Source organism: Macrosteles quadrilineatus, unplaced genomic scaffold (assembly GCF_028750875.1).
Source record: "Macrosteles quadrilineatus isolate MER2022 unplaced genomic scaffold, UCM_ALF_1.0 Scaffold_1__1_contigs__length_201487025, whole genome shotgun sequence".
Taxonomy (NCBI): Eukaryota; Metazoa; Arthropoda; class Insecta; order Hemiptera; family Cicadellidae; genus Macrosteles; species Macrosteles quadrilineatus.
This window is the reverse complement of record NW_026542594.1, coordinates 65847960-65869801: the sequence shown is the minus strand read 5'-3', so window position 1 is coordinate 65869801 and position 21842 is coordinate 65847960. Positions and strand designations below refer to the sequence as shown.

The following is a 21842-nucleotide window of genomic DNA, read 5'->3' as shown; positions in this document are numbered from 1 at the left end:
CATCAAAGTGGAGGGTTTCTTCATACACAAATACGTTGTTACCGATCCATCTAGCTCTTTAAAATACTACTGAGCCACCGTACACTGTTCCGTGCCATCAGCTTGATTTCACCCCAGCTCTTGCCCTCTTTCTTGATTTCTTTGTTGACCGACCTCTTCCAGGCTGTCTTCGGCCTTCCTCTTTTCCTATTCCCCTGAGGGTTTCGCTTGAGGGCTTGGCGACTAATGGTGTTGTTTGGTGTAGTTTATTTAGTTTGACTTCTCAGCATATGGCTAATCCAGCCAAACTTTCTTTTCTTGAAAGTCTCATTTACTGGGCTTTTTTTAAGAGGTTGGTGGCCACTTTTAACCTTGCATTTGCCCGTCCACATAGACTAACTGCCTATGCGTGGATCGTATACAGCAAAGCAAGGAGTGAGCCGGTACAGTACAAAGGTGATCAGTACTGATAAAATGTTTCCAGCAGTGGCCAGGATCCGAACCCACGACATCGCTGCCATGGGCCCGAAGTCCGTGACGCTACCGAATGAGCCACCGACTCACTAAGGCTTTGGTTTGTCACTCTCTGTAATTCTTCGTTGGTAATTCTTTGAGGACAATGAATTTTTAATATCCTTTGATGGCATTTATTAATAAAAACTTTCAATTTTCTGATTATAGCCTTTGTTTCTTTCCATGTTTGGCAGCCATATAAGAGTACAGACTTTACATATTTGTTTAAAATATTTAAAATAGTTTTTCTTCTTATTTGGCTTGACTGCCAAACAAGCACTGTTCAAGCTGTGCAAAACCTCCTTTAGCTTTCCTTATTCTGGTTGCAGCATCCTCGTCTCCGTCTTTTCTGAACCCTGCGTGTTCTCTCAGTAGTTAGTTAAAATTATTCTGGTGAGTATTTTACTTGCCACGGATAGCAGGGTTATACCTCTCAAATTGTTGCGTAAAGAAGTGTCTCCTTTCTTTGGCAGCTTAACACGTTCGCTACTGCAATAGTAGGAAATTTTTCATTCACATGGACCAGCGACGCACATATGCGACGGCCGGTTTCCACCCATAGACTGCCGTCGCATATGTGCGTCGGCTAGTCACATTAAAATAGACTGCCTTCGCATATTTGCGTCGGGGTTCTAATGTTATTAAAATGCTTATATCTTTGTATATTTATAAGCATAAATCAAATATATCTTTATATATTTGAAGGCACTGAATTCCCTGCAGTGGTCTACAGAGATGTCTGACGCACAACTGCGTCGCTTGGTCTGTGGATATGATGATTGGTGACGTCATATGATAGTTGGAAAAACTGGTCTTTACTTTTCTGCATCACTGTATGTATGTATGCAGTATGTATGCTGAAATATCCTATGTAGCTTTTATATTTGTTCAGTTATAAACTGTTCTTTATCAATCTGTTTTTTATTTTACTTACTTTCACTTCAAAACACAAAAAAATGAACCGTCGCATATATGCAACGTTTGGTCTATTTCAAGAAAACTATGATAATTTTCACTATTGTCTTTGCTGTAGACCGGGCGTCGCGAATATGCGACATTACAAAAGGTTATAAAAAATACAAAAAAAACAAGAATACTTTATTTACAAACACGATTGGAGCGTATTACAATGTAAATTATCACTGTTTTACAGGTTTTAGCCCGTGGTCTGTGTGTACTGTTATCCAAGTGACAGCCGGTCTAAGTGTAAGATTCAAATGTATACCTCGGTCTGTGGCAATGGCCGCGGCGTGGCATATATGCGACGCTCAGTAGCGAACGTGTTAATCAACAACCCTTTCCTCCAGTAATCTGGTATTACCTCCTTCTCCCATATATCCTTTATCAAGCTGTAAAAAATATTTGCTGAGTTAAAAATAAGGTTTGTGTTTGTTTCAGGAGAAATAGAGTCTACACCATTTCCTTGAGTGCTGCTATAATTTCTGCTTTTGATGGTGTTCCTATACTTATTCTGGGGTCCTCGAACTCGTTTTCAAAAATGTCTCTTCATATAAGTTCCCTCCTCCCCCACCATACTCTGTCTGTCTATAAAGCAACTCCTCGAAGAATTCTTTCCACCTTTCCATCTGCTTCTCCTCCTCATTTACTATTAGATTTCCATTTTTACCTTTCATAGGTTTCTTTGCTGTGAACTTTCTGTTGGCTACTTAGGTCCCGGGCTTGCCACCGTTGTAGCAGAGTTCTCCCTTTATAGACATCCATTTATTTTCTCTCTAGGAAATGTTTTTTTTATATAGCTAATTATTCATAGAAACCATTTGCGGCAGCATCATGATAATATTAAGTGCTGGAGATGACAATAGGAACATATTTATGCATTGGTAGTAATGATTCTTCCAAAAACAGATAGGCTAGGTTTTCCTATTGCCAACATTATAATTTTCGATCGCAACAACCTTATCAGCATAGTAATTGCTACCAAAATTATTGAGATTAGTAAATCCTTAGTTTGAAGCTATTAATGACAAGTTGTCATACCACAGCAAAAATGGCTGTTTTCAATACATGCGTTGCCTGGTTAAAGTAGCTCCTATTCTCCCTAAAGTGAATAGTAAGAATCAGATGTAGTTTAGGAAATCAGGTGTATATTATAGATACAAAATTCACTCACTGATTTTTCAGAAGAAAATAACCTCCATTAACAATTATTATATTGTCTCAAGTATATATCATAGTAGGGTATATCATAGGGTTAAATTGTATACAGTGTGTTAGAAAAGTCAGAAAAGAAGTCATAAGTAGTGGGAGAAAGTATGTGTCAGATTGCTGATAGCATTTATTTCTTTTTCTAATGCCATTAGCCCACCTGGAAACAACACATTTAGCCATGAAGTCCCACTCAATATGAAATGCATGTCTTGTAGACTTAAGAAAGTAGTATATTTGTAAATACATATTTGAACTTATTTTCAGCCGTTTAAACTACATAAACTGGAAGATGGACCATCTACTACGGTTACAATTTCAAGAGAGGAAGCAATAAAATTCTATAAGCAAATGCAAACCATCCGAAGAATTGAAACAGCTGCTGGTAATTTGTACAAGGAAAAAATCATTAGAGGATTCTGTCATCTGTATTCTGGACAGGTTTGTAATGTGTCATCTCTTGTATAGGAACTTAGGCTACGATTATACTAGGACTTTGGTGTCTGGGATGCTGGTGTCCGAGAGGCTAGCATCCCACTTCAAGCCGAAAATGGTGTGATTTGTGTTAGGATTCTAGCCTTTCGGACTGCTATTTTATTTCAATGTTTTGTCACTTTTTGTATAGGCCTATATCTATTTAAAATACCCTTGCCACAGCAAACCTGCAGTCTTAGCAAATTTTCATTTATTTGGCTGGATTTCTACTTAAATATTTCCTAAAAATTATCATATTTGTTTCCTATTTAATTAACATTACATTTTAGTGAGCATCTAGGTTTGCTGTTACAGGGAAAATATTGAGATGTGTTTATTTATTGCAATGTCTATAGCTAAGCATTAAATAAACAAAATTTCCAAATTTGGTTTAAATATATCCATAAACAAGCAAACTATAACAGTTTATTTATTCTCCATAAGAAAGAATAACATGAAAATTTTAAATTTGCAATTTTTTAAATTATTTCCGTAACTTTTGGGCATACAACAACGTTTCAATATACTTAACTATTACTTTTTTTAAGCTCTACAATTTGGTTTCAAGAGATAATATCAAATTTTGTGATTTAGGGTCGAAAATGGGAAGAATAAATTTTTACCCCATAAAACCCTCCATAAACCCCCGTTCCCATAGTCTGATTATGCTGATTCGCTAACTCGTTCGAATAAATGTAGGTTTACACGTTTGTACCAAATTTCATCAAAATTGGATCATTTTTGCTCGAGTTATCACATTAATGTACATATATATATATATTATATATATCTATATCTATAAAAGAGGAACTATGTATGAGACTTTTTTATCTACAATGTTTGCAAATAAATATAATTTAAAACAGAGACGGATTTATACATATTTCCCCCATAGGCACTATACTTAGTGCCGCCCCCTCGTACCTAGGACCGAAAATGAGGTTTTTTCCGGCTCGTAGTTTTTTAAATTCGGGACCAAGTCAAGAGCTGCAAAACCGTTTTGACCCGTGGTACGAACGCCATTTTTCACCACACTATACAAAAATGGATGGCCAGTTGTAATTTTCACACTATAAATGCACATTAACAGTTAACACAACTACAACTTTAAGGTTATGTGAAGAAATAATTTAGAGGAACCAGCAAAAATATACTAATAAATAGTTGCTAGGCAGCGATGACATAAAATTGATATGGATATTGCTTGTATATTTTATTTTGTATACATTGTTTTACAGTGGCGGCGATAAGAGCCCGCGGGCCCCCCCGCAAGTTTGTTCACCCGGCCCCTCCCAATAATCTTAAAAAATATTATATATCACATGTATTACCGCCTAAACTTGCACTATAGCTTGATACGGCGTCTCCCGAGGCGTCATCATCGTCTTCCATGATCGCGGAAAAATGACCTATGACATCCTCAGATAACAACATTATCGTCTCCCGCGTTCACGACCCAATCCCTAATATCTCCCACCCCGCGACCCGTGACGGGGAAATATTTTTCCGCAATCACGGCAAAATCCTAAATATATCTCGCTCGCAGGAAAACCTCAATAACGTCTTCTGCAATCCGGGAAAAATATTGAACGTCACCTGCGGCTGCGGAGACATCGTCATCGTCACTCGCGGGGAAATGTTCTCGTTGATATCCGCGATCGCGTCAAAAACGTAGGCCTAATCTTTCAATTTCGTGAGCATGATCCTCGGGGACATAAAAACTTTAATTTTAATTGGGCATTATTGAACTGAGAAAATCGGCTTGAGTTTGATTTTTTGACTTTGTGCTTGATCTCTCAAGCTTATATACAGGCTCTGCTCGGCTCGAAAATCAACATTATATAAAAATCAACAGCTTCCAAAGTAAACCGATTTTGAACCACTCTGATTTGGCCCGAGGCCTTTAAGTAGTAAGTGATATTTTTTACCTGACTCGAAGTAAACAAATCTAAAGTGCAGCCTCCTAATAGTAAGAAACGAAGTGAAATGAAAATCCTTCTTTAGCGTCAATGGAAGAATGGAATTATTTATTAGCTAGTGCATCAGGCACCTAGGTTAATTCGCCGATTTGATCGTAAAAAATTGTCAAGTTCATTAAGTTAAATCAGCATTGAGGGCCCTCTCTAGTGTGCCCCACCGGGGCCTAGGAGGATTAACATTAATGTTTTATCCTCCTAGGCCGAGGACTCATTGGTTCTAAATACGGCCCTATTATAAATAGCGCCTTCACGCAGTCCATGAGGACTGCTGATGCAACCTACATGACTGATGACAATTCTTTTACTTAGGTTGGTAGAGAGTTTATATCGATCGGCCAAATAATAGTGTGTCAGTTAAGCTGTTGTAAACTACTTGTTCTAGTGCTCTTAGTGGGTTTAACAAATTTTCGGCATAAAAAATATGGTAGTTTTCATATAAATGTTGTTATGATAGGGGGCCCATGTGGCTGAGCCTGTCACAAAATTGCAGGCCCGTGTCCCAGTAAAATTTCCCGAAAAATCCCGGTCAGGGCTCACGGGCGAACAACTGGTTTTGTGACTCTATGGCCGTAATAACCAAATCGGTTGCCAATGACGATGAAAGCTGCCATTTCGGTCCTGGACAGCAATTACATAGCTTCCAGCCCCCAATTAACGTTTTGTAAAACGGCTAAAAACATATTAGTGTGGTGAAAAGTAATTATTTTTTAAATATAAACTAAGTCTAACCCATTTAGAGTGTTTTTAAAAGAACACTGCAAGTTATTTTTTTAATTTTAATTACAGTTGAAAAGGTCTACCATCCCACAAACATTAAAATATGTTAATACAGTACTTGAGTTAAATATAAGAAATAACGACTTTGAATGTATATATTTTCACATAAATATCTTTGTTAAGTCCTTACAATGGTTTCCTCCTACTTTTAACCATTGTAAACCTAATCTATCTCATCATTGTCCTTTGACTGTCGTTTTCCGTCACCACCGTGCCGTCGCGGTCGCTCCCACAGTCGGCGGACTATGGCAGCGGCGGCAGCAGTAAGCAGCGCACTCGTAAGCGGCAGTACTTGTAAGCGGCGGCAAACGTTAAGTGGCGGCACTCGTAAGCGGCGAGAAAAACGTAAGTGGTGGCACACGTAAACGGCGGCACTTGTAAGCGGCGGGAAAACGTAAGGGGTGGCACTTGTAAGTGGCGGCACTCGTAAGCGGCGGAACTCGTAAGCAGCGGGAAAAACGTAAGGGGCGGCACTCGTAAGCGGCGGGAAAAACGAAGGGACGGCACCCGTAAGCAGCGGCACTCGTAAGTGGCAGTAAACGTAAGCGACGGCACCGGTCAAGGGCCTGCCGCCCCTAGGCACTGGCCTAGTGTGCCTAGTGGGAAATCCGTCCCTGATTTAAAAGCAGATGTTTACTTTCACCAACTGTTTTGTAGGTTTGAATAATTACAACATTCTGTATTAGCAACAGTCATGATTTGAAATACTGTAGTGCCACAGTGTTTCTACAGAGAGCAGCACAGACAACTATTTTACTTTTGAATAAGTCCAAATGTATTAAACCCCAATCGCAGCACACCTGTGCACTCATCAACGTTTAAATTCTCCAATGTTTTAAATATTAAAAACATAAAAACCTTTATCAAAGTATTATCTATAAGTATAAAAGAGGATGTTTGTATATATATATATATATATATATATATATATATTTGTCAGTGATAAACTCAGACACCGCTGAACCGATTGCCACGAAACTTGGTACATACGTGTAGAATTTCATGGAATAGGTTTATACACCATCAATTTGGTGATCCGTCCAATCGGCTCCAAAAATGACGTGAAAATTTATTAAAGCAAAAATTATCAGTGATAGGTTTAAGGGAGAAATAGTCTTAATCATAAGAATACTGATGATTTCATCCGAATCACCCTCTGAATTTAAGCAACTACAATTTCCTTAGTGTCTTGCTTTCGCAATCACCATTATAAGGCACTAGGGCAATCCCTGACTATCGTCGGTTTAAATGTAGAAAAAACATGCTTTTCACACAGACAGATGTATTTTGTTAGCGCAGCAACGCGCGCTGAGTAACTGCTAGTTTATATATATATCTATATTTATATATATATATACATCCCGCTATCTATATTGCTGCAATCAGAATTTAGGTTTTGTGGCTGCCCCCAGAACCAAAAGAGTATATTTGAGTTTTATAGCGTATATTAACTGTAAATTACACAACTAATACAATTGTGAATCAATATTATTTATTTTCTTCTCGTAAATAGGCGATCAAAAAGCATGTCAATTGGCCACCATCAGTTTACATTTGACTAGGTGAAACCCATCGAAATCGACGGTCACTGTCAACGCTTACGCTAATTATTCATCTACGGAAATTTAGGTGTAGTGGAATATACTTGAAGTGGCGTTGGCTTTTACTCTTGAACTGTTAGGGACCTCCTCGTTGGTTGTGCGGCTTCATTGGCAACAAATAATTCAAATTACATAACAACGCGGCATTTGGAAAAAGCAATAAATACTGTAAATTGGCTGTTACGTAAATATTGACGTTTACTACCACGTAAACATCAACGTTAAAGGATGATGTGATCTAGTTTAAAAGGAATATGACCTTTCTGTCATGACAGTAGCTGCTTAAATAGTATTTACTCTTTGTGTATTTTTTACAGCCAAAATGTTGTGTTATTTTAAATCATGTTAACAACCCAGTGAGCCACGGTCCGTAATATAGACCACTTCAAAAAATTTGTCAAGATAGGTACCATTTTAGGCCAGGTTTCTGTGTTTGGATGTTATTACACACGATAAGAGCACAATAAACTTCTTATGCAGATAAATAATCTGCTGGAGAAATATAAGCTGAATTATAAATGTCACAATGTGAGTTTGAGTATTTTGTAACTATATGGGTAAGTTACATAGTATTTTCGAGGCTGCTGCTCAGTGCACTTTAAGAATATATTTTTAGAGATAAATTAAATGGTTTTTGTTGCTGAGTAGCGTTAGTAAACACGCACAACCCATTTCGTTATTCTAATAACATTCAAAGGCTCTCTAAGAGTTCAAATTATTATTTGTATACTTATCTATATTATGTTTTCACTAAGCTGAATTAACAACATCGAAGTAACCTCTCTGAAAAGTCTGTAGTAAATTGCAGTTTTACTGCTTAATGACTTTCTAAATCATGCACCATGCACATATTTCTACATAAATATTGTAAAATGTTTTATCCAGTTGCTGTAAACTACTATTATTTAGCAAAATATGGACACTGCTCAAATAGGCAACGTGCCCTTCTGCACTTGTTTAATTTTGTATTGTATTACACAATCGAAGATTTTTCCAATGATTGAAAACATGTATAACAATAATCTCGTGAACCTATGATGATCTGTAGAATAATATGATAAAATATAGGCAAAAGTGGGGGAAAAGGCAGACAACAACCCGTACAGCAGATATAAGATAGTTCAATAAGAAATTATTGTAAGAGTTCTGTGAGTTCTGTGAAGGAATTTCCACTGATTTCGTATTGGAATGTTATATTGCAAAACATGACATGATAAAGAAGAAAATAAATTTTAAAATCAGAAAATAGCATTGCAAATACTTTGTTTTGGACAATTTAGTAACTCCCAATAAATGTGTGTTGTTTAAAACACAATTGAAAAATCAACAGCTGTTTCATTAAAAAGTATTATCCACATGGCCAAAATGTAAACAAATTTGTCGAGGTATCTTTAAAGGCTTCTGGGGTAGAGCCCTAAGGGAATTAACTTCGTGTTTCTTTTGATAACTCATCTACATACCAAGGCCTTTTTTGGAGACCTCTACCAAGTTTCTACGTCCAGCCGTTCTCTCAAATTAGTGGAGACAAAGTTTCCAATTAAATATTTAGATTCCCCCATGTTAATCTTATGGGAGAAACCCCAACCTTGATGGAAGATCCTGCCCAAACTAATAAAGATCTCTGACACTTTAATCATAAAAATCGGTCCAAAAATGTGGGAGGAGTTCTGTTTACAAAATCGGCTTAGCGTATTATATATATAGAAGATATGGTGCTCCCATCTATATCTGGCCTCCATATGATTGTCAGGAGTTTACATCCTAAGTATTTTGCATTGATACTGCTGCCTACACTGTTGCCAATTCTACTTAGGTTACTAATACATTTTGAACAGGAAACACATCCTGCCTCGGGCTCCAAGCACAGACAAAATAATACCGAGCTTCTCATAAAACCACATTATGTTTGACAGAATTCAAGCTTTGGTTTTAACATTCATACTTAAAAAGTGATACTAGTTATTCAGATGGAAATTCTTTGAGCCCAATATAGTATTTTTTTAGAATTTAAATAAACGAATTAATGATCTCATTCCCTTAAAAACGAATACAACAAAACTTTAAGTCCAGCTTTTAAAATGTGACATTTTTGCCTGTAAGTGTGAAATTAAAAATTCCTTTTTAAAGGACCGTCTTAAAAAATCCTCTCTGCCACTAAGAATCTGAAAAATTAACAAACCAAATACTTAAAATTATTAATATTTGAAGATTATTGACTTAAAAGTAACAATAACGATAGAGAGCAATAACAAGTATTTTGTTTTGTAAAATCAAATACGGTCAAAACTTTAAAAGGTGATGATGATCGACTATCATCAAAATCTTCAATCTATCTTCAATCTCTCAAATCTCAATCTCAAAATCTTCAATCTATCATCAAAATCACTATCACTCAAAATCCAACCAAGGCTGTTTATTAGTGATTGATTTCTTGGCGCACAGTCGATTACAATTTGCGTTATATTGTTGTAATTTGTTTGGCTTTCGCTCTCTAATTTTTCGTCCTGTTGCATCATTAAGTAACTAAATAAGCTAGAAAACTATAATAACTTTTGTAGTTAGGGGCAAAGAAAGTTTGCAATTGTGTAACTCATTATATTTTTCCTACAGATACTATAAATCACATAAACAATTAGTCTTTCAAACACTGTACAGCTCGTTTTTAGGTTAGGGTAAATCCAAACATTGAACGGGATGGGAAACTCGTATTCCAGCTGATCGTCGTCGTAAAATCTTGTGTTGACAATTATTTTCAAGCGTACACGGATTACGTGCAAAATAAAAGCACGCTGTTTTGTTTAGTTTGGTTGAAATACTGTTGTGCGCCAAAGTAAAAACTGTGCACCAAAGTAATGGCCATGTCACACCAACATCCGCCGCTCCCGCCGCGGGAGTACCGCGCGCGGATGATTTTCCTCGAGCCATGTCACACCAAGTTTGCGCCCGCGTCGGGAGTTTTGAAATGATTTCATTAAAATAAATTTGTTTTTCATAAGAAACACATCTTACCTGTTTAGTATGCCATTTGCATGTTTCTTCCGCAAAGATTCAGGGCGGCTGAGGGATTAGAACGGTCAGGTGGTGTCCCAGCCCCTAAATTAGCCCTCGCTCGGCCTCTCTGGGTTTTGACCATGAGTCACCCACTAGGCTCAATGCATAGTATGGAAGAATTTTTGTATATCACCATAAAGTGTATTAAATAACGCCAGATTAGTAACCTGAGTTGAATAACAAACATTGAGCCCAAACACGAAATAATTGCGACGATATTAAGTATACATTTGGTTTTAAAATGATAGACAGTTTTTGTGTCGTGGTATGCTTAATATCATCGCAATAATTTCGTGTTTGGGCTCAATGTTATAAGTAGTAAAGTGTTTAAGAAGCAATTGAATGTTTACTTTATGTACTTTAAAAAGTGAACTGTAATAATTTTTAAAATTTAATTTAGACCTTGTGTTCGAAGTGCAAGCATTTTAAATATGGTTGAGGATAAATTATCCACTTTCAGTATTTTAAAAGTTATTTTTCGCTACACTACAAATACTTTTTAATTTTTAAATAAAAACATAAGACAATTTTAAAACTAATGTAATTCTTTTGCTAAGCCTTATATTGGAAGTTCAAGTGTACATTGGTTGTAAAGTTTTGGTTGTTGCAAATTGAAACAGTAGATGAAACAATAAAACATTGTTTGTTTACGTCAGCAGTATAAAAAATGTGATGAGAAACAATAAATTTTCACAGTTAACATTATTTTTGCATGGTAAACAAAAGTGATTTTTTCTGGTGATAAACATATTACGAAGATAATACAAAACAACATATATCATCAAACAAAAGAAACATGTTAAATTTAATTCCAAACTGTATTAAACTGTATTACTTTTAAACTTTAAATAGCTTGGCCATTCGAGATGCCCCTTTGTGCATGTGCTAGACAAAACTCCCGCCGCGGTACTCTCAAAAAATCGCTCAGCAGGCGGACGTGGCGGACACTAGTGCGGTGTGACTTGGCACGTTTGATAACATGGTAAGCGAGTTTTCAAAGTTCGCTCCCCTCGGTGTGACTTGGCCTCAAGGCTTTCTGTACTAGGAGTTGAGCCACCTTGTAACCCAGCAACAACTAGGTGGACAGAGATTTTTTTTCTTTTTATAACTATACTTAATATTCAGGGTTATAAAAAGTTTACACTATAAAAACCTAATCTTATTAGGAAAGAGGATATCTGATACAGACATCAATTTATAAAATATGTGCAAGAAAGCCCAAGTTGTCGGGTGACTGTAGTAAATAGTATATTTTGTACATAGGGCCTAAAATGTGATTTTGCTGGCTCGAAATAGTTATTAAAGTTTGAGACAAAGTCGAGACCTTAAAAAGGGGAGCTGCAAAACCATTTCGGCCCGTAATACGAACGCTATTATTTGCCCCACTACCCTATTACCACAATAATAATACACACTAACAGTCAACAAATCTACGACTTTAAGGTTGTGTGAAGAAATAATTTGAGGAATCGGCGAAAATAATAATACATAGTTGCTAGACAACGGTGACAAAGAACAATGCTATTGCAATGCTATGGATACTGATGTATGGGTATTTTTATATACCGTATGCATTATTTATTGCTTTAAGGAAATAAGCAAACAACTGAGTTTTGGTCCTAGAGATGTAAAACCTGCTTGGCCCCCAAATGGCGATAACAGCTGGCATGGACAGCAATACGTAGCTTTCGGCCTCCAATAAACGCCTGTAAAACAACTAATAACATCGTAGTGTGAAAAATACTTTTATGAACAGGAAAAGATAACCTTTCAAAACGACTTCGAGTTTCGTTTTCAATTCTGCCTAAGTAAATGAGCAGCGCTGTTTAGGACAGCGATTCAATAATTTCTTGTATGATTACGTAGTGTTACTATTCTAATTAAATTTTTAGGTAGGCCTACTAAAATATTTCCATAAATAAGACATAATTATTCCTTATTTAAATAACATTAGATTTACCGAGTGCTTAGGTTTGCTGTTACGGGGAAGGTAATAAGTGTTTTTTGACCATACGTCAATAGTATAGGATGAAATAAACAAATTTGCCAAATTTTATCAATATATATCCATAAACAAGTAAACTACAACAATTTTCATTTTCTCCATAAGAATAACATGGGAATTTACACTATTTTTGAATTTTCTGTGTGACCGTTAGGCATACAACAGCGCTTCAATATACTAAATTATTTATTTTTTTTAAGCTCTAAAAAACGGTTTAAAAAGAAATTGCAAAGTTTTTTGTTTTTATGGTCAAAAATGGGAAAACCCCATTTTTACCCCAAGGTAAAACCCCCCATAAACCCCCGTTCGCATGGTCCGATTATGCTGGATCGCAAACTCGTTTGAATAAACGTAGGTTTACACGTTTTTACCAAATTTCATCAGAATCGGATCATTTTTGCTCGAGTTATCGCGCTAACGGACACATATATATATATGAATTTGAACGGATGGTGTTTTTGGCCTCTAGGGACCTCAAAAAAAAAAATTAAATCGGTCCCGGGTCCAGGTCTTACCATGAGTACTACGGTAATAGCTACTTCCCTATAGGGAAATTCGCTAAAAGACTTGTTATAAAGGTCGACTTCTTATCAAGGTTTGCATAACATTTGATTAGGTCTAAAATAAAATTTTAGGGGATTAGAAAATGACACTTGTTATAAATAGCAGCAAACCGAAGTACTCATTAAAAATTAACAATATTTAAATAGGAAATAAATCTGACCTTGATTCCATCATCTCCGACTACTGTGTCCACGGCTGGACGTATCTAATGGGAGTGCCTAAGTTGGGAGTGTTGGCCTTTATAACATAATAGTTTGTATTTATCAGGAAGCGTGTGCAGTAGGGTTGATGAGACCATGACTCCATCAACTCCGACTACCGTGTCAACGGCTGGACGTATCTAATGGGAGTGCCTGAGTTGGGAGTGTTGGTTTTTGTAACATAATAGTTTGTATTTATCAGGAAGCGTGTGCAGTAGGGATGAAATCAGTGATGAGAGACCATGACTCCATCATCTCCGACTACCGTGTCCACAGCTGGACGTATCTAATGGGAGTGTCTGAGTTGGGAGGGTTGGTTTTTGTAACATAATAGTTTGTATTTATCAGGAAGCATGTGCAGTAGGGATGAAATCAGCGATGAGAGACCATGACTCCATCATCTCCGCCTACCGTGTCCACGCCTGGACGTATCTAATGGGAGTGTCTGAGTTGGGAGGGTTGGTTTTTGTAACATAATAGTTTGTATTTATCAGGAAGCATGTGCAGTAGGGATGAAATCAGCGATGAGAGACCATGACTCCATCATCTCCGCCTACCGTGTCCACGGCTGGACGTATCTAATGGGAGTGTCTGTGTTGGGAGTGTTAGCTGAACTGACAGGTCGAAAGTCTGGCTGTGCTAGAGGCAAGGGTGGCTCTATGCACATGTACTCTCCCAACTTCTACGGAGGCAATGGCATTGTTGGTGCTCAGGTGAGTCAGGGATGTAAAACAATTAAAAAAAACTTAAGATAGATCATAGTATTGTATGTGTAATGGTATTGATACCACCATTGCCCTTCATAGTTCTAGCAGAAAGTATTTGGAACAGATGTTCAGAGGGTTTATTTCTGTTGTATTACCTCCTTGATGGTTTTGTTATGTGAAAGGACACTAACTCAGAATTTGTTAGGCTAATAAAATAACAAAATACTATTACTGTATGCCTGGCTTAAAATATGCTTCTTGCAAGCATGTCAACATAAGTTATCTCTTTCTAAATTAGGCTTGGTTTAATTTGCTTGTTGAATGTAGAAATTAGAAATATTATAATAAATTGTAATCGGTACAGGGTCCATTCAATAAGTATCGAGACTGGTTCACTGTGGCCTCAAAAGAGCAGTGGAGGGGGGTCTGCACGGTTGGGTTCGATAGAGGGATCCTTCCATTCAGGAGCACTTTGATTAGTCGCCTACAAACATTTGCTATTACAGGAGGTCAATATTTGTGCCGTGTGTTTTTTCAATGTGTCGTCACGCCAACATGGCGCGTAGCGTCGAGGAACGTTGTTAAGTTTTGCTTTAGACTCGAAAAATACGCGTAGGAGAACCTGGGCCTCAACTTGAACATTTTTTTTACAATACCGTACTGGAACACCCAGGTAATAACGTTGTCCAGAAAATTTGGATCTTGCTGGACTCAGTACAAAACTTCTTGCAAAACCTCCACCCTTCACAGTTTTTGTTCCTCGCTCAGGACTTTGGTCACCAGCTTCGCGTGGACTTTTCTCATCGCCAAATTCTCCTTTGTGATAGTGTGGACTGTTCTCACTGAAAGGTCAGTCTTCTCACTGGTGTAGGCCATAGTTAGACGCCTGTCCAAAACTTCTTTCACTTTGATCACGTGAGCCGTGGTTGTCAGGCGTTTGACGCGGTACTCTTCTTCGATGAGTTCCCGGCCTTCCTTAAACATTTGGCGCCTCTCAAAAACTCATGTGCAGCTTAAAGCATCATCCCCATAAGCCTGTTTAATTAGGGCAAGGTTCTCTGACACACCGATTTTCCGTGTTTAAAGCTAAATTTCACAGCGTTGCTCGACGGTACGCTCCATGTTGGGGTGACAACACAATGAAAAAACACTCGACGCAAATATCGACCTCCTGTCTCAACAAATGCCCGTATGCGACTAATTTAAAGTGCTTCTATCGAACCCAACCGGTCAGACCCCTATCCACCACTCTTTTGAGGCTACAGTGAACCAGTCCCAATACTTATTGAGAATAACAACAACAATACTTGGGAATATACAATACTTGGAGGGTGTATACATTACAAATTATTGGTTTTTCTTTCCGAGTCAGTTTGGCTCTTCTATTCGCCCAGTTTTCATAATTTTGTCTTAAATTATAAGTGTGCACGCATAGATTTGCCTTCAAGCATAGACATTCATTTAACTTATATTTCAAGTTATGCACAAAAGAAACTTCCTAACTGAATGTTTCTTATGGGAGGTAAATTTGGTATTTCTTCTCCGAGTAATAGTTAAATTTTTACCTCTGGGGGCATTAAAATGAAAAAAGTAAATCGGTCCAAGGGTAAATTGGTAAATCTACCCAAAGTAAATTTGTCTTTTTGTGCCTCCTATGGTAACAACTACTTCCCTATACTGTAGGGAAGTTTGCTAACAAGAACATCAGAAACATAAAAACGGTACGTATACACAAACATTTAGATAGCGCCAGACGTCCCATCTATATGGACCAGCTGTAGCCAATTTTTTGTTAAAAAAGAACGTACTTGTGTGAGCCAGAATGCGCTAGCGACTAAAACTCTATTTTCTACTTTTTTTTATTGCTGGCCGAGTTGATGGGTCATAACAGTATAGGTAGCTCTCAATAAGTAATTCCATTAGTTAGAATTGGTAACAAAAATTTATATTCAACAGAAATCAGTAATTTAGATCAGCACAATCTGTCGGTGGCTCACATCAACTACGACGATTTTGGTTCAAAAACTGGCTACAAATTTAACATGGGAATGGAATGTCTTGTAATAATAGTCAAAGATAGTGCTTATAAGATTGCGGTACTTTAAGTTGGTTTTAGGTTATTGTATTTAAATTAAAACAAAGCTATGTGTTCTTAAAAACCAACCAGGGTGTACGGCAAAACATGAAACTGGAAATTTTTATGGCTGGGTAAAAGTCTGTAAATTGTAATGGCCAATAGCTTATGAGAGAGCGTCCATTCTCCATTCATAAACAGTGCCCTATCGGTTCCCTCTCAATGTTATTGTGTAGTTAGAAGAACGCAATCGTGAGATATGATCACGAGTGTTGCTGGGATTGTAACAAACTCAGATATTTCTGCGATCGCTGGTGGCAATTCTGATGGATGTTGCCATAATCTTGGGAGACATTCTAGGTGTTTTATGATTGCAGGAGCAAAAGATACGGCCGTTTACATTTATTAATTCATTTAGTAATCCAAACAGGGCTCGGCCCTCATTAGTTCAGATTGGCAGAACTCTGGTTTATATTTGTCTGATATGTCATCACGTAACAGATGGGGTGTTCTATCAGAGTTTGTTGCTGATGCAAGTTGTGTTGATGTTATAGGTGCCTTTGGGAGCAGGAGTTGCATTTGCCTCCAAGTACAAAGGCCAAGATGGAGTGTGTTTTGCTCTGTACGGAGACGGAGCGGCCAATCAGGGTCAAGCGTTTGAAGCTTACAACATCGCCAAGCTGTGGGACATTCCTTGCATCTTTGTTTGTGAGAACAACGGCTATGGAATGGGCACCAGCGCGGAGAGGGCCTCCGCCAGTACAGCCTACTACACTCGAGGAGACTACGTTCCTGGCATCTGGGTACAGTAAATTTCACTTTATTCTATAAAACACACAGTCTTTAAACAAACAAAAAAACAACAGTTTACGTAAAAAAAAATTTTTAGAACATGTTTAAATCCTCCTTGTCAATTTGTTTGATTTAGTTCCTCAGTAAGAAATTTTTTTTAGAAGTTTTAATTAATTTTACTAGGGCATAATCCTTTAGCTCTGCTAAAGAAATAGGTGGCATTTATGTAGGGATGGACGGGATTGAATTTTTAGTTCGGGACGGGACGGGACGGGATTTTTATTTCCTTCCCGATTTTCGGGACGGGACGAGACGGGATTTTTTTCTGTGCATAAAAAGAAAGTACTGTATTGCAGTTACCAAAAAAGACATACGAAATCAATTTTTACCATTAGTGGCACTGATCTATAAAAACAAAAAAATGGGTAACAATTTACAGGTACCTATAGAAACTTGTGACTCGCGGGTCACGGGGTGATCGTCTGTACATGACTCACGGTCACGGCGCGATTGTCGTCATGACTCGCGGTCACGGCGCGATCGTCGGTATGACTCGCGGTCACGGCGCGATCGTCAGCATGACTCGCGGTTACGGCGCGATCGTCGTCATGACTCGTGGTCACGGCGCGATCGTCGTCATGACTCGCGGTCACGGGGTTATCGTCGGTATGACTCCACGGTCACGGCGCGATCGTCGTCATGACTCGCGGTCACGGCGCAATCGTCGGTATGACTCGCGGTCACGGCGCGATCGTCGGTATGACTTGCGGTCACGGCGCGATCGTCGGTAGGACTCCGCGGTCACGTCGTGATCGTCGGTATGACTCACCATCACGGCATGATCGTCAGTATGACTCCGCGGTAACGGCGCGATCGTCGGTAGGACTCCGCGGTCACGGCGCGATTGTCGGTATGACTCGCGGTCACGTCGTGATCGTCGGTATGACTCATGGTCACAGCGCGATCGTCGGTAGGACTTCGCGGTCACGGCGCGATCGTCGTTATGACTCCGCGGTCACGGCGTGACTGTCGGTATGACTCCGCGGTCACAGCCCGATCGTCGTTATGACTCGCGGTCACGGTGCGATCGTCGGTCCAATAATCGCGGCCACGGCGCGATCGTCGTTATGACTCCGCGGTCACGGCGTAATCGTCGAAATGACTTCGTCTCCTGCGTTCGCGGACCTATCGCTCGCAATAACGGCGTTGGAAAAATCCGCGGAATAATCGCCGACGATCGGACCAAATCCCGTCCCGAAAAATTCCCGAGTCAAATGTAATCCCGTCCCGATAATCGGGAATATTTTTTTCCCGATAAACTCCCGAAATTTCGGGACCCGTCCATCCCTACATTTATGTATAAGCCACTAGTGGGATTTAGTTTGGAATTAGAAACTTTTGGATCTAAAAATTTCATTAGTGGAAACCACTACCTCGGGAAAACTTGTATTTATTCAACTCATTTCAAAATTATGAAATACAAGCTGTTGGCCTGTATTGTGTCGATTTGAAAAGCCTTGTATTTATTCAACTCATTTCAAAATTATGAAATACAAGCTGTTGGCCTGTATTGTGTCGATTTGAAAAGCCTTGAAGTGAGATTGGCGGCCAATTCACACACATACTGGTATTGAGTACAGTAGCTACATACCACCTTCCATTGTATACTATCACTTACCTTACCTTATCTTACCTCCGTGGCCATAGGTACCTTAAGAGGATTCTGGCCTCCCATTCTCTTCTATCCTCTTCCTCTTGTAATGTAGATCCCAGTCTGGAAATGTCTTTTATTACTTTCATTCTTGATCGTCCAAGTGGTTGTCTACCTTATGGCTCTTCTCGGAATACACTGTTAATAGTTAAAGGATCTTCTCTCCTCCACGTTCGCCCATCTTAGCCATTTTATTTTGGAAAGTGCTGCTATATCTGAGTGATTATACTCTCTCTTATTTTAACTCTGTTCTTCCATATTCTCCAACTTTTGTTATCTTGAACTGGCCCATATATTTTCTATACAATCTATTCTCGAACCCAGCGATAAGGTTTTTCGGCTCTTTGGTCAGGGCCCAAGTTTCTGAACCATACAGTACTACTGGGATGGTAGTAATGGTATGGTATGAATCGGATTTGGTTTCTACAGATTCTACAGACACTCTGCAGATTACTGGACAATTTTCTAGAGACCTACTACACCGGTTTACATTTTCATTACTAAACAAAATGTTGGTATCCCGACTTGCACACATTTGAACATCAAGAAAAGGAAGTATTGATTAAAATATATGTGATAAACGTGTTCGTAAACCACTTATATCTGAAACGATTAGTAGAAGAAGAAATTTAAGCGATAGTTTGCTGAAAGAAATATTTCCGAAACATGAGTTCAAATTTTCATGGCATAAACTTACTCACTCAGATTGCATTTACGACAAAACTTGATTATATGCAAGTGTTTGAGATGTTTAGTTAAAAATTACACATTTCCTGATAACGCAGATCGTTTACGGTAGGAATAAAACACATTAGTATTTTCGCAAACACCGATTCAAATAGGGATCACATCATTTGTCCGAGTTTTCAACTGTCCGAGTTTGTTAAAAATTACAAAATATTTGAAAAATCTTTTGTCCGAGTTTTCAACTGTCCGAGTTTTGATAAATAACTAATAATAATTAGATAAATCAACTGTCCGAGTTTTCATTTGTCCGAGTTTATTAAATTATTTTAAAAAAATATCGAAATATCAAGTGTCCGAGTTTTCAAATGTCCGAGTATGGTTTAAATAATAATAATATTTCGTTAAATCAACTGTCCGAGTTTTCATTTGTCCGAGTTTTTAAATTATTTAAAAAAATATCAAAATATCAACTGTCCGAGTTTTCAACTGTCCGAGTAGAGTCAACATCAAAATGTGACACTGCGCGCCGAAACTAGCGTGTCTAAAGCGCATGATCAGAAGTCGTATTTATTTATTTATTAAGAAAAATTATTTTATTTTTAGTATACGACTAATTTTACAATGATTAATTATAAAATTAAACTCTCATCACCTAACACAACCAACCAGACTTGCTAATAATATAAAATACCCCCGCCGCAGCAAACCTTCAGACGAAGCGAATTTAAACTTGTCTGATAACATATTTACTAAAATATTTCCATAAACAAGCGAGTGCTTAGGTTTGCTGCTACGGGAAGGTAAACAGTCTGTTTTGACCATACGTCAATAGTATAGGATTAAATAAATAAAATTTCCAAATTTGATCAACATATCCTTAAACAATAAAACTAAAACAGTTTTCATCTTCTCCATAAGAATAACATGGGCATTTTAAATTTGCATTTTTTTTATTTTCTCCGTAACCATTAGGCATACAACAATGCTTCAATATACTAAATTATTTCTTTTTTTAGTTCTACAAAATGGTTGTAAAATATATTCCAAAATGTTATGATTTTAGGGTCAAAAATGGGAAAACCCCATCTTTACCCCATAAATCTTCGTTCCCATTATCCGATCATGCTGGTTCGCGAACTCTTTAATTGTATTTGTAACCTAATAGTTAAGATTGTCCAGAGTCAGGTGCTGACTGTGATAAGTTAAGTCTATTACGCGCCACTGTTCTGTAGCTGAGGTCGTTATCACGATTACGCCTCATGTCTATGTTTCGTTGTCGTCACGTCGGAGGCATTTAAAAGAAAATAAAAACAAATAAACAAATTGTAGCTACACAAAACAACGATAAATGCAAAAATTTAAGTTACTATCTTGCTGACACGATCCGTCATAGCAACACAAAACAATGATAAATACACACATTTAAGATACAACCATCTGTCTTGGGGGTTACGTTTATACAAACTCAAAAAATGTACTCAATGTGTTTCATTGAATTGAAAAATAAATAAGCGCAATTAAATTATACAGCTGATCAAAATGTAAGCAATTAAGTTCTCCATAACTATAACATGGGAACCTTCAAAGCCACTGGGGTCAGGGCCCAAGGGACATTTTCAAACATGTAAGGCCAGTTTGCAAATCTACGTGGCACGACCTTTCCAATGAGACGTCAATGGATAAAATCGGTTAAGAAATGGTGGAGGAGTTCAACCAACAAAGTTTCATGTAGCGTTATATGGATAGAAGATAGATACCTCCTCTCGCACAATGCCTGACTCCTTCGCAGAAGGGGTCACATCGACTTCTGATCATGCGCTTTAGACATGCTAGTCTCGGCGCGCAGTGTCACATTTTGATGTTGACCCTACTCGGACAGTTGAAAACTCGGACAGTTGATATTTTGATATTTTTTTTAATAATTTAAAAACTCGGACAAATGAAAACTTGGACAGTTGATTTAACGAAATATTATTATTATTTAAACCATACTCGGACATTTGAAAACTCGGACACTTGATATTTCGATATTTTTTTTAAATAATTTAATAAACTCGGACAAATGAAAACTCGGACAGTTGATTTTATCTAATTATTATTTGTTATTTATCAAAACTCGGACAGTTGAAAACTCGGACAAATGATTTTTCAAATATTTTGTAATTTTTAACAAACTCAGACAGTTGAAAACTCGGACAAATGAACCTCACCCTTCAAATAACTTGTAACATAATCATTTCAATGACCGTATGAACCAGCGGAACCAGCGGATCGTTAAAACAGCACTGAAACGACTTCAATTGTTAACGTCGTCTGCTAGACTTTTTAAATATTTAAACATAATTTCTAAAAAAAACTAAACCCTAAACTAAAATTATGGCATCGACATTCCTTTACTTTCATAATTATGAAATATGATAATAAAGAAAGATAATTATCTTTCTTTCAACACAAAAGTGATTATAATCCGTCAAGTCTTCATTGATTTTTGTTATAAAGTAAAACATATGGATTGGACAAATACTTCTTTAATGGTACATTAAGGATCTTATGTTTTGATTC

The 21842-nt window shown here is 37.7% G+C and overlaps 1 protein-coding gene across 2 annotated transcripts in view; it reads left to right on the top strand.

Moving 5' to 3' along the window:
- LOC128983432 (probable pyruvate dehydrogenase E1 component subunit alpha, mitochondrial) overlaps window positions 1-21842 on the top strand; it is a 41443-nt gene that overhangs the window by 13728 nt on the left and 5873 nt on the right. The window contains exons 3-5 of one of the 2 annotated variants that reach the window (XM_054402726.1): window positions 2926-3099; window positions 13804-14022; window positions 16645-16893. In XM_054402726.1, the coding sequence (XP_054258701.1) occupies window positions 2926-3099; window positions 13804-14022; window positions 16645-16893 (642 nt within the window). Of the gene's footprint in view, window positions 1-2925; window positions 3100-13657; window positions 14023-16644; window positions 16894-21842 lie in introns of both variants that reach the window. The other variant, XM_054402725.1, reaches the window with a different exon arrangement.